Consider the following 13,861-nt stretch of genomic DNA (forward strand, 5'->3'; position numbering starts at 1 on the left):
AACCCGCTGCCCCATGCCAGCCTGACAACAGTTGGAATATGTCGAATTTCCTGCGCAAGGGCGAATGGCTTGTACCCACTCGTGTGCTGGGCATGGAAGGGTGAGGGGTGGGGGGATATCATCCAAATGTGGCTGCCAAAGTCATGCACCACGCAATCCCAAACCCTTCACAACACGTCATGGATCATAAGTCCCTGTGTCAATTAACGTCCCTCTGAATTTCAACAGATGCAAAGGGGAGCATGATACTTATGGCCTGTGAAAGCGAATGAAATGTGCATGGCTTCTTGCTTTGTAGATATAGTAGATGAGATTGGCAGCTACAGGCAACATTTTCAGAGTACCCAGTGACATCTCCACTGGGTCTGGAAGATCCAACGTTTAAATTCTTGACCATTTTGAACTCTGACTTCACATACTTTTCTTTTTTTTGTTCTTTTTTTTATCCATTCATTTGTTCAAATGACTACATTCTGAGGTGTGTCAAATGTACAATTATTTTTTGGTCTGTTTTCTGGCACTTTAATTGAATTGAATAGAATAGAATGCTATTTATTGTCATACATCATACAATGAGATTGGAGAGTTTATCCTGTTTCATTGAATACAAAAGTGGAAGGTAAAAATAAATACATATAAATAAAAATAGACCAGAAGACTAATCGTATTAAAAGGTGCAGTCCCTGTTGCGGGTGCAATTTCAGGATTTAGTATTATTGGGGACAAATATGATGGTGCTCATGAGACAGTGAGGCACATTTGTACCTTTATTTTTGTGAGCAGAAGAACAAGCTTCTACTTTTTCCCCCAACTATGACCGGTGCAAGTAAGTCACAAGCCAACACGTCATCCTCACCCACAGTATCGCATCAAACCAAAATTATTACACCACAAGAAACAGATCAGCACAACCAGCGGACAACAAAATAACCAAAAGATGAGCGAAGAAATAATTTACACATAACATGCACTTATAACGCTATTAACATAAATGTTTAGTGCTGCAAAGCATATAACTATATCGAGCCTGTGCACCTACGTCATCAAATCACGTCACTGGCCAGAAGTGTCAGTCAAACAAACCATTCTTCCATGCTAAGTTGATTGGAGACGATACGAAAATACGTCTTAAAGTACTACTCCCAGAGTTTTGTCTGATACCGTTAAACATTTAGAAGGTCATAATAAATGAAGGTACGTGGAAAAATGAGAAACACTGCATAGAGGACCCACATTTAATGCCAAAGTCGGATGTTTTCGCCGATAAGAACTTGGACTATTACCCCGCTTGTGCTTGTCTTGGACAACTGGTTCTACACATGTATCTGGTGAGTAAGTCATCGAGATTTACACGGAAGAGTTTGAAATCGTAGAAATGTCTGGACGCATACAAATACTTTGTTGCTGGATATGTTCTTAATCGAGAATAAATCCCACATAGCGATGGAGCCACTTGGATTTTTTTCAATACCAATACCAATATTTAAATAGATGACCCCTGGTTTATACAAACTTTCATTCATTAACTATGATTGAAAAAAAAAAAGACAGTGAGCCGGCTCCTCCGTATAACGAAGCGTGTTGCAGCCTACCATTCATTAACTATGATTGGAAAAAAAAAAAAAAAAAAGAGAGCGAGTCGGCTCCTCTGTACACGAAGCGTGTTGCTTAAGTTGTTCATCAAAGTCGGGCCACCTCGCCTTGTTTTAACGACAACTCAGCTTCCTCAATCTTAAATGGTAACAAGCCTGACAGTGTCAAGTCACAAGTGAGCAAGACCGTATTAGCTTTGAAAAGGCATCATGTTTAATACACCTCTTTTATTTGGATTTTATTTTTCACAAGTGGGCATATTGTTTTTTTAATAGGTGTGGATGTAGTACAGTTGACATTCATTCAGACATTGTCAAACTACGCACCAAGTAGATGTCATACAATCACAGTTCCCTTTGTGAAATACAACTGCTTAAAAGCAGCTGAATTCAATTCAGATTCAATCAGACTGACGAGGAGACTAATAAAGAAAGGCTTGCTCATTTTGTATGTGCCTTCTAAGGTTTCTATGCAACATCCTAGCAAATAAGACAAGCTGTTAAACTCTGTTTTATCGACTAGCAAATATAGCAAAGGTCATGGTGCCACCCTGTTAAAGCTTCCACTCCTCTTTTCCACATTGATATACAGTACTTGGAGTCTGGGTGTGTATGCCAACACAGATGAGCTGTAAGGGAATTCCCCATAAAAATTAACTCATTCATTTTATAACACCTAATCATGGCTTGTTGTCGTGTCAGGAACAGCTGCTGTACTACCTAAAACGATGCACACCTCAACTTTATTCTTGATGATTCAACAGTAATATCGTCATCCAAATGAAATCACTTTCAGCATCTTATTGGATGTTGATATATTTTTTTCAACATTATAGAACACGAGGGATGTTTACTGGGTTAGGGTAATGCCCTTGTGCAAATGGGGATCCGGCAATGCTGTGGTAGTAAAAAGATTGTTTTGCATTCTACCACACTCTTGAATAGTCACACAGCCAAATTTTTATTTGCAACTTGTCTGTGCCATCACAGGCCAATGATTGTTTCGCATCCCCACATCCAGTCTTGTATTGTCCAAATTGTTGAATGAACGTGTTGAGAGTTCCCATTAAGTTCCTTGATGTGGTGATCCTGTAAATATTGATGTAACAGATTTACAGTGGAGTGAAAGTGTTTGCCCCCTTCTGAAATAATCTTTTTTTTTGCCATAGTTTGCTCACTTTGTTTATAACCATCAAACAAATGTAAATATCAATTTTATAAGATAACCTAATTAATCAATCAAAATCCTTACGACGAAAATGAGTGCTTCTCCACAAGGTGGAAGGTGCAATAAAATAGAATAAAAATCGAAGGACATCTTAGATAAAAAATAATAAATAAAACATCAAGGCACAGTTACTGCTAAAATAAATAAATAAATGCACAAAAGTGCCGTCGCAGAATATTCCATTACAGTACTGTTATTTCAGTGGTTTGAGTTCAAGGAGTTGATGGCTCTGGGGAAAAAGCTGTCCTTGAATCTGGTGATCTGTGTTTTGTGGGACCTGTACCACCTGCCAGAGGGCAACAGGTTAAACAGGGGATGAACAGGAGGTGAAGTTTCTTTTACAATATTAGTGGCTCTGCTGTGATAGCGGGAGTTGGCAATGTCCTCTAGGGAGGGCAGAGAGCAACTAGTGATCTTCTGGGCTCTGTTGACCACTCTTTGCAGAGGTTTTCTGTCCGCTTCTGTGCATCCAGCATACCACACTGTGATGTAGTATGTGAGGTTGCTCTCCATTTTGGTTCTCTAGAAGGCCTGCAGCAACTTAGCTTCCAAGTTGTTCTTCCTGAGCACTCTCAGGAAGTGGAGTCGCTGCTGGGCCTTTTTCAGCACCGCAGTGGTATTTACAGTCCAAGAGAGTTTGTCCGTGATGTAGACTCCCAGAAATTTGAAGGAGTGGACACTCTCCTCACACTCCCCATTGATGAACAGTAGGACCGGGTCAATGCCGTGCTTCCGGAAGTCCAGGATGATTTCCTTTCCCTTTGTGGTGTTCAGTGTAAGGTTGTTTGCAGAACACTACTTTGACAATTTACCAATCTCGTCTCTTTAGGCAGACTCATCTCTTTCTGAGATGAGCCGGATCACAGTGGTCTCATCAGCAAACTTGATAATGGAGTTGTTGGGATGGGCTGGTATGCAGTCTTATGCATACAGAAAGTATAGCAGAGGGCTCAGTACACAGCCTTGGGAAGACCGGGTACTGAGGATGATTGAGGAAGAGAGGTATGGGCCAAGTCTGACAGACTGTGGACGGTTTGTGAGGAAGTCTATAATCCAGCAGCAGATGGAAGGAGATAGCCCAAGGAGGGAGAGTTTGTCAACCAAAATACCTTTGATGATGGTATTAAAGGCTAACTAAAGTCTATGGAAACCATCCTGACGTAGTTCCCTTGGCGTTCCAGGTGGCTCAGTGCAGTGTGGAGAGCTATTGTGATAGCCTCCTCGGTGGACTGGTTTCCTCTGTCGGCAAACTGGTAGGGGTCGAGTGAGGGAGGAAGTGAGCCCCTTATTTGGCGTGCAACCAGCCTCTCAAAGCACTTCATGATCACAGGTGTGAGTGCAAAAGGCCTGTAATCATTTAGACTGTCAATGGCTGCTTTCTTTGGGATGGGGATGATTATTTCAGGCAGGAGGGAATGGTTGATTGTCGCAGGGATCTGTTGAAGATTTTTGTGAAAACACCCGTCAGCTGATCAGCACAGGCCTTCAATACCTTCCCCGGCACTCCGTCTGGGCTAGTAGCCCAGTCCTGAGCACACCTCTCACTTCATGTTATTGAAGCATCAGTGTGCTGCTGATGGGAGGTGGTTGTGATGAGCCTGGGTTTGAGCTGTCCATCTCAAAACGGGCAAAGTATGGGTTTAGTTTCTCTGCCAGTGAGGTGTCTGTGTTTCCGGCGCACATCTTGTTCTTACTGTTATAGTTTGTGATGTGTTGTAATCCCTCCCACATTTTTTTGGAGTTGTTTTCTATGAAGCACTCCTGGATATTTCTTTTGTAGGCCACCTTGGCCACTCTGATGCCCCTCTTTAAGCCGGCTCTAGCGGCACTGTACTGTGCCTTGTCCCCTGACCAGAAAGGGGTGTTGCGGTGTCTCAGGAGTCCCTTAGTCTCTCAGGTCATCCAGGGTGTTTGATTAGGGGTGAACCCAGATCAGTCTATTTACAATCACAGTGTCTATACAGTTTTTGATGAATGACAGAACAGTATCTGTGTGTTCCTGGCAGTTCTGGTGTTCAAATAATTCCCAAACGGTGCATGAAAAACAGTCCTGCAGTTGAGAGTGCATTCTCAGGCCATGTTATGATGGATGGATCCGGGCAGGGCGCCTAAGCCACGCCTACTTTGATAATGTTGTTAGGGACCCCAAGCTACCGATCAAAATGGTGGACGCAGTGCGGCCGTAGTAATGTTATGAGTGATTCATTAGAACAAATTCCCGATCGTATTTCTGTTTCCTTTGTGCCCATGGTATCAGAAATATCGCCAAAGAGTGTACAGAAAGGCGTGAATTACTTTCAATTGTATTCATAATGTCAAGGTTTCCCAAATGGGAACGCCAGTTAAAGTTTCTGCAACGTGTTGGCCGGTTGGTGTGTGCTGGTATGCTCCGATATTATTGGTTTGATTAAAACTCTACAAGGGCTCAAACTCCATAACTTTTCTCACCTGCCGTGTGACTAAAGCTCCACGTCCCTGCCACAGTAAAAGGGTTCAAAATCAAACCAGTGTGGATGTGTGAAGTTGTAGCTCGACCAACAGAGAGGAGGAAAAGAAAAGCGATTCTTTGTCACACGGATATGAACTACAGGTTAATATAATTAAAAAATGAATAATAGTGAAAATAATGGGATGGTCTTTGTCAATTTGTAGTGCCAGCCCCTTGCTACATTCCAAGAGATTGTTCATCATCATTGTACTTTATAGCTGTTACACCGACTAATTGAGTAACTTACCTTGGAACAGACGGCTGATCAATCTATTGTTTTTATTTACGTTAGGGGATGTATGTGGTGGTCGGATCCAGCAAGATGGGGGAGGGGGGAAGTCCTGTATGCATGTTTAATGTTAGAGTTGCATATTTAATATTAGAGTAAACATGGTCCAGGATTTTGTCTCCTATGGTGGGAGACGTCACATAAGTAAGTAAGTTTCTTTCAGCTTGTCTCATTAGGGTTTACCACAGCATGACATCTCAGATGAACGCTCATATTTATTTGGCACAGTTTTTACGCTGGATGCCCTTCCTGAAGGAACCCCACTTGGGGAGTAGAAACCCCAGTGAGATACGAACTCATGATCCCTGGTTTACCAGCCCATTGCTCTAACCACTGAGCTATGGGGCCTCCGGTGAGACACGTCACATACTGGACAAATTTGGGTAAGACAGTGTTTCAACACGCTTGGTTGAAGTCCCCAGCAACAACTACTCCGTCGGGGTGGGCCAGCTGCTGTTTGTTTACAGTCACGAGCAGACGGGTAAGTGGTGGGCTAACGTTAGCATTCGGCGGGATATAGACAGCTACCACAATGACTACTGTTAGCTCCCTCGGTTGATAAAAGGGTCTGCATAAGACTGCAAGGACCTCTAAATCAGGAGAACAGTGGGTGTCGATGATTCTCTTGTTAGAACACCATTCGTTGTGCACATAGAATTACAGCCCTCCCCCGCCCCGGAGTCTCCAGAGTCTTTGGTTCTGTTTTGTTGATGTAGTGTGCGGCCTGCTAGCAAAACTGCAGCGTCGGGGATTCTTTGGTGTAGCCAACGTCTCCGTGATGAAAATAATTCTATAGTTCCAGACAAAGCTGCTCGTGGTAGTTGTAATTCCAATTCGTCCATTTTGTGGGTGATGGATCTTGCATTGGTTCAAAAGATGCTTGGAAGCGCAGGTCTGTGAGGTTTCCTCTTTAGCTTAGCAGCCAGGCCCGCCCAGCATCCTTGTTTTTGTTTACGCTCCTTCTGCCTTCTCCGTCGCTTGCTGAGAGCGACTATCCACGGATAACCCGGTGGTCTCACGATGTCTTCCGGAATATTGTTTATCTTTTGGTATTCCTTTGTTATTGATCAATTATGCTTCAGTCCCAGATCAATCAGGTCCTGGAAGCTATATGATATATATACTGTAAGTAATCCACAAGTAGCGCCAAAATAATAATAAAGAAAATGCACCAAACTAGAGCACTAAGATCTGTTGTAGGTGTGTGCGCCGCCATCTTGCCCTAATTAAACATCAAATGCAGTTCTTAAATGGTGATTGTATTTATCAAGGATAAAAAAAAATATTCAAATGTACCTGTGGGGAAAAGGTTACTGCTTCACTCTTTTAAATTATGAATTAACTGTGGCTAGTCACATTTTTTTTGGAAAGCTGAGTTCATATTCTTTGACCACACCAAAGCCTGATTTCATCCAGACCTATTCAATAGACAAATTACCCAAATAGAACCATTCTGACAAATGAAGCCAGCCAAATGATCTCAAAAAGCTCCAACATCCAAAGAAATTCAAGAACAGATAAGAAATAGCATGATTAACATCAAGCAGTCTGGAAATGGTTTCAAAACCTTTTGTAGAGTTTTAGAACTTTCCCAGGAGCGGCTAGCCTACAGTACAAACATTACCTGAAAAGCTCAACAACTTGTCCAAGAGGTCACGAAGTAACCTAGTAAAACATCTAAAGAACTGCAGGCTTCACTTGCATCAGTTAAGGTCAGTCTTGATGAATCAAAAGTAAGCAAGGTACTCGGAGAAAAAAGATACATCCATGGCAGCATTCCAAGGTGAAACCCAAGTTTGTCTTACATGTATGAAAAACATCTTTTGGAACAGTGTTCTGTTGACTGATGAAAGCTGACATTTTTGGAAGGCAATTGTCTCATTACATACAGCTGGTGTAAATTTAACAGATTGTCAGAAAAAGTGTATCATACTAACAGTCAAACATGGTAGTGGTTCTGTGATGATTTGGGGTTGCGACCTGGATGACATGTTCTGATTGATGGAAGCATGAACCTTCTCTTTCACAGAAAGTCCTTGAAGGACAATTTTCACTCCCTGATTCATGACCGCAAGCTATAGTGCTGTGTTTTTGCCGAATTAAAACAAACAAACTGCAAGAACAAATGGACCAAAATACATCCACTGAGGTGTGAAACACCAGCTATACTGAAAGAACGCTTGTTGCGGTTGGCTAGCAATCACTTTTGGGTGTACCCCACCCTAAGACTTTTGAGATATCTCATCAGTGTCTGATTCATGCACCCCCTTGGGCTGTCACCATCTCGCGGTGGAGGTTTTTGTGTGTCCCAATGATCTGAGGAGCTATGTTGTCTCGGGCTTCATGCCCCCTAGTAGATTCTGTTCACCCATGGAAAATTCTATCTCTGGCAATAGAAACTGCCTCTAGGGATGTGAAATGTCACCTCCTGACCTGGTGTGTGAGGTCAAGAAGTTCTGACTAGCTATAGTTGGGCTTGCTTTCACGCACAGCTTCGGCTCTGGTACCAGTCAACTTGAGCGGGTTGGACTCCTTTCCACTTTGGTGTTGCCCATGGTCTGAGGCCCCTGGGCTTGTGTGGGTATACTTATTGTTGTCCGGCTACTACTACTTAAATGAAGTTGCATGCAGTATAGACTACAGCAGCTACGGAACTCCCAGTCCTCAACAAACTCAACATAGTTACAGTATATAACAAGACCATAGATGAGAACAAGAATCAAATTAATAAGAGAAAAACAAATAATGATCAACATAAAATCTCTACTAGCTAAGATAACAAATCACACCAGGCATGTATATATATTTTTCTTTCCTCCTGTTTGTCACAGAAACTAAAAGTAATGAATACATAAAAACTACATGGAGGCAGACAGTTTGATTATGATTGCAAAAACATTCATAGTGCATACTGTATATAATTATTAAGAATAGAGTAAATGCCTTGAGGATTGTCAATAATAGGCCAGATAAAGAGAGGATGTGTGAACCGGACAAAGGTTCAGGTCAGAGTCACTGGGGAGTCAAGGGATTGGAAATAGCTTTAGAATTTTATATCTAGAGTGGAGCACTATGAAAAATGTAATGGGGATTTAGTCAAGACCATGAGGAACAATGACCGGTATGAGCATGCCGTAGTATTTCACGTGAGACGACTTGCTGTATCTCACAACGTATTACCTGGAGCATATCTATGAAGTCAGGACTAAGATAGCAACACAGCAGGTGGAATACATGTAGAAGGATCTTAGCGAGTTGTTCTACAAAGATGTGGGCACAGTCTCGTCCACAACAGAAGTTGACGCCACAAACGCCGTTGTGGAGTGGAAGTGGGTGATTCATGAGTCGAGTTGTGGGGTTCAGGGAATTGTCTTGTAGACAGATTTAGTGGTATCTCCTGAGGCATGGACGGCAGCCTCGAGAGTGGCTACAGGTGGAAAAAAGATGGAGGCAGGAACCATGTGTGCTCATCCGTTAGAGGAGGACTTCCCAGCAGTGGCTGACTGGAGTGCAGGTAAGACATCCGAAGTGGTGGATCGGTGGTGGTGGGTGAACTCTATTTTGTTTGTATCCACTCTCCTCCATCTGCAGGGTCAAACAATGTATGACAGGCTGGGACCAGTTTCAGTAGGTGAGGTAAAGGAACCTCTTGCCGGACCCTCGTGGATGGACCCAGTAATATTCTTGGCTCAGCTCCTGTAGGTCTCTCACTTTAGCTGGAGCTTTGCCTGAGAGGGGAGAGTCCTCCATTTAACTTGAGTCATGTTTAGGTGTGGGGAAAACAATGATCACCTAGCACTTATATACATATTCGCACTGACTATATCAGTATAGGTATTGGGTCTATCAGGAAAAGGGGGCTACAGAGTTGAGGCCCAAATCGGGTATAGTTTTGTTCTCATCTATGATTGGCTTTCTATGAGTTGAGAACAACATATCGGCCAATTTGGCTTTAGTTAGTCAGCATGCAGTTCCATTATCATCTATCCTATAATGGTATTGTATTGGAATGCAGTGTGTCTGTATTATAGGACCATTATTCAGCTAATAAATCTGACCCAATGTGGTCCATTTTTACATGTGCATCGTCACAAATGCTTTGGTTGGAATTTCTTGTGTGAATAAAAGTGCAATTTAAGATGTTTGAAGTCATATTAAATGTTTCGGGGTCACAGTTTGTTATATTTACGGTGTAAATTATTGATAGAGGCATTCTAAACATTTTGGCAGATGTCAACTGTTTTTTCTCCCCACTCCCCCCTACATTTCACAGCAGGACTCGGTCCCTATGCCCAATGAAAATTGGAGGATTACTGTACTTGCACCAAAACAAATGATGTGCAATTAGCTCTTGTTTTACAGTGTTTGTAAGTCTTCTTTGCATCGAAAATCAATCGACACCGTGTAGTTTGTCTAGGAATTAAATGCTTAATGGACACTTAAAACTCAAAATCATCTAAGTGGATTTACAGTGTTGTCACAGGGCAGGAAAATGGCATTACTTAATTGTGTATACTTTGGAATAGGCAAATAAATTTGTGTTTGTATAAGGTCTGTTTGTCAAACCAAGGCTAAATTTACATTCTGAACAGACATAGTGAGTGCAGCCGAATGACACAGGTAGTACAAAAAAATGTACTCACACAAGGCACATTCGCTTTTGCCAATAGTTGCAAGCTTCTTGAAAATGTGCCCTTTTCCACTCAGAGCTGAGAGATCCACTACTCTTTCCATGTTTGAGCTGCTTCAGGCCCTCTCATTCTTGGGTCATTGAGATAAGTGAGAAGCCATAGGTTGATGGAAAATCCATAATATTATTGCCATACATTACTTTTATTTGATTGGGCCAGCAGTGAGCATAATGCATTGCTGAAGGAGGTCTACTTGTGAAGTATCAGGGCTGGATTAAGGGCCACAGACCATTTATAGCTTCTCTGGCTCCCCCACCAACAACACTCAGTGACACTGATGTATAGGCTTACCTGCCATCCCTAGACTGACCTTGTGAGTGCCCGAGTGCTGTAAATCACTCTGTGGTATTGATTTTTCATTAGTGGTCAACCTCTCTCAACACCTCTGACAGCATACTCACAAACACCTACAAACGTAAGGCCATGAGACTCAAGTGCCTCATAGCATGCTGATTTTACTACACATGCTGGACTAATTTATATCAATGAGTAATGAAATGCGGTCATTAAATTCTTACCTGTTATCACAGGTTTCAATTCCTGGTAAACATTGGTGGCATATTGCATATAACAGCAGCCAAGGTGATGTTGGTACAGATAGTGATACTGTCTGTCCGAATAAATGTTGACATGGGAGCATTTGTCACACCCTGATGTACATGCATCCAGCACCAGAGTTACGTCTCTAAGTGAACCACTAAAGGTCCATGTTATGCTTGTGTAACAAGCCCATTAAGGACCTTCTGTCATTAGCAAGGCATTTTTTTCCTTGCGTACACATGGTTGCATGTTATATAGCTGTCTATCCTTTTTCTGAACCACTTATCCTCACTAAGGTCGTGTGCATGCCGGAGCCTCTCCCAGTTGTCTCTGGGCAAGAGGTGGAATATACCCTGAACTGATCACCAGCCAGTCGCATGACACATATATCATAAACAATTCACACATATGGGCAATTTACAATCTTAAGTTCACCTACCTCGGTTTTTTTGGGATATGGGAGGAAACCGGAGTACTCGGAGAAAACCCATGCAATTATGTGGAGAACACACAAATTCCACAAAGGTGAGGCTCGATTTAGACCTGAGTCCTCAAAACTGTGAGGCACATGTGCTAACCAGTCTTCCATCGAGCCGTTGTTACACACCTGTGTCAAAATGAAATGTATATATTAGAAAGACTAAAGATTTGAGATTTTAAAAAAAAAATAGCATCTCTTCAAAAATATTGGTTTAACTTAATATTTGTTTTACAAATATGGAGCTGTTATGTCAGCAGACTTAAAAAGACTTGCCGCAACAAGTTTCCTTCTGCCTAAGAGTTGAGGAATAAGAACAAATCTGCTCAACCGGTTTTCATAAAATGTTTGGCCAGGGAAGAACTCAGTAACCAACTAAATTAACTATTGCGTTGAAAGCGGCTTTGTCCAAATTGGTCGATTTTTCATTCATCCATCCATGCATCCATCCATCCGCTTATCCTATCCAGGTTCACGGGGAGTTGGAACGTATCCCAGCTGACTTCAGGCTGTTTGCATTGTCCGTCTGTCGCAGCCCACATACAGAGATGGTCAACCAGTCACACTCACGTTTGCACACTGCTCACTGGCTGTTCCGAAGTTGGGCGAAAATACCACCAGAGTCCATTTTTCTTCTTTCTCCTTTTTTTTCTTTCTCCTTCTCCTTCTTTCTCCTTCTCTTCCTCCTTCCAACTTGTTTCTTTTCCTTCTTCCATCTTCTTGCTTATTTTCCTTTTTCGTTATAGTCTTTTTTTTTTTTTCCCAAAAACTAATTTTTAGTATTGGTCAGTCCCCGCATGGGTATTTCTACAAATTATTGAAAAATGTGTTGAAAATGGCTTGCTCCCTTTGACAATTCAATGTTATTGGCACAACAAACTGTTTTGGGGGTTCCTGAAAAGTGATGGTTCTGGAAATGTGATGATACTGCCCTATGCCAGGGACACTAAATGTACACATATACATTTAATATGGAGTATAAATTTAAAAATTCAGGGAAATAACGGAGTTGGTTATCTGGTTGTGTTCACTTTCATTCCCCATTTAAATTTTTTGCCTTGGCAAAGGTTTGGGCCTTACTGAGTAACCTCTGGTTTGAAGTGCAGTGTTTGCCCGGTTTTCACTTTAATCTTTGTTTCTCTTCACTTACAGACAGTTCAGTCACATAAGCCTCATTTCTTAGCTGTGCACTGTCAAGAAGTGGGTGGGAAGAATTATGAGGCTTCCATGTCACATGTGGATAGTTTCGTCAAGTAAGTAAACTATAAATGTTCTTGATGAGCCATGCTGTACTGTAATTATTTCCAACCTTTTCTTTTTTTCCAATGCACACAACTTTTAATTTTGTTGCATAACCTGCAAAAGTATTAAACATATTGATCATGAAAATTGCAGTCTATACTAATGAGAGCAGAATTTATATTTGACAATGACAAACTCCAACCCTGCGCTCTACTGCAATTATTTTCCTACATTCACTGCTTATGTCAGTCAGGGTAAGCTCGCACTATTAAATAAAGAGGAGAACTCTTTCCACTGGTGGAATGACAGCTTTGTCTTTGTGCTATTATATTTTCACCAGAGAGCTATTGTCCAGTGATGCCATGAAGGAGTACAGCAGTGCTCGTGTCTACCTCGATGAAAACTACAAGTCCCAGGAACATTTCACAGTAAGTCTACATTTCATATCACAAAGCACAGTCCTAAATATCTCAGCTTGCTTCCTTTTTTTTTTTTAATACAGTTCTATTAAATACTATAAAGACATGACCCCATTTATTTGAACTCTTGTGTGAAGAACATTATCTCAGATTGTGATTCTTTGTGTGATTACCTATTGCAGTTTGTATTTTGTGGAATCAGTATCTGGTCAAGATTAAGTTCTGTTTTTTTACAAATTTTCCTATATTCAAGTACAGTGTTAATCTTGGAACTTAATGTTACAGTGTCTTGCAGTCATAGTAAATGTACTCCAAGAGTGTAACCTCCTACACCGTTTTGTTGTGACGATCTGGGCCTACTGTATTTAAATGTTGGGCATTATTAGTGTTACTTGGAAAGCTAAGTACAGTGTTGATTTGGTACCTGGAAAACTTTTGAGATCCACCGCTTTAAGGATATGATAGCTCACGGATCAGATCCGGCCCGCCATGTTATTTTATGCAGACCACAAAACTAACAAAAGAAGCTTGGCACAATTTTTTTCCTTGACTTTTGTTCTAAACAAGTGAAAGAAATGTTCATATGAAATACAATACAGTACACCAATCATAGTGGGTCTATAATCAGTGTTCTCACATAGAACATATTAGGTAGGGGACAAGAAATGTAACTTTTGAAATATTTATGTAACTGCTCTAGACACATCCAGTCCATAAACAAACATGGCTCTTCTGACTAGCAGACATGGCCAGCCATATTAAAAAAAAATAATAAAAAAAAAGAAAAAACTTCCAGCCTCACTAACAAGTGCACTTTTTGGTGTTTTTTTTTTTAATAGTATAATTCATAGTTCTGTCACTGTATACAACTTTTATATCCTAAAAAGGAGACAA

The 13,861-nt window shown here is 41.3% G+C and overlaps 1 protein-coding gene across 4 annotated transcripts in view; it reads left to right on the plus strand.

The window, feature by feature from the left end:
- The window catches only part of LOC133509797 (inositol polyphosphate-5-phosphatase A-like), a 218,480-nt gene that overhangs the window by 60,404 nt on the left and 144,215 nt on the right, over positions 1-13,861 (plus strand). For 3 of the 4 annotated variants that reach the window (XR_009797447.1, XM_061837168.1, XM_061837170.1), the window contains 2 exons: positions 12,459-12,559; positions 12,889-12,976. Coding sequence is in view for 3 of the 4 variants with exons in the window: in XM_061837168.1 (XP_061693152.1) it covers positions 12,459-12,559; positions 12,889-12,976 (189 nt within the window). In the remaining variant the exon portion in view is untranslated. Of the gene's footprint in view, positions 1-1,093; positions 1,329-12,458; positions 12,560-12,888; positions 12,977-13,861 lie in introns of those variants that run through there. The other variant, XM_061837169.1, reaches the window with a different exon arrangement.

Source organism: Syngnathoides biaculeatus, chromosome 12 (genome assembly GCF_019802595.1).
Source record: "Syngnathoides biaculeatus isolate LvHL_M chromosome 12, ASM1980259v1, whole genome shotgun sequence".
NCBI classification, from domain to species: domain Eukaryota; kingdom Metazoa; phylum Chordata; class Actinopteri; order Syngnathiformes; family Syngnathidae; genus Syngnathoides; species Syngnathoides biaculeatus.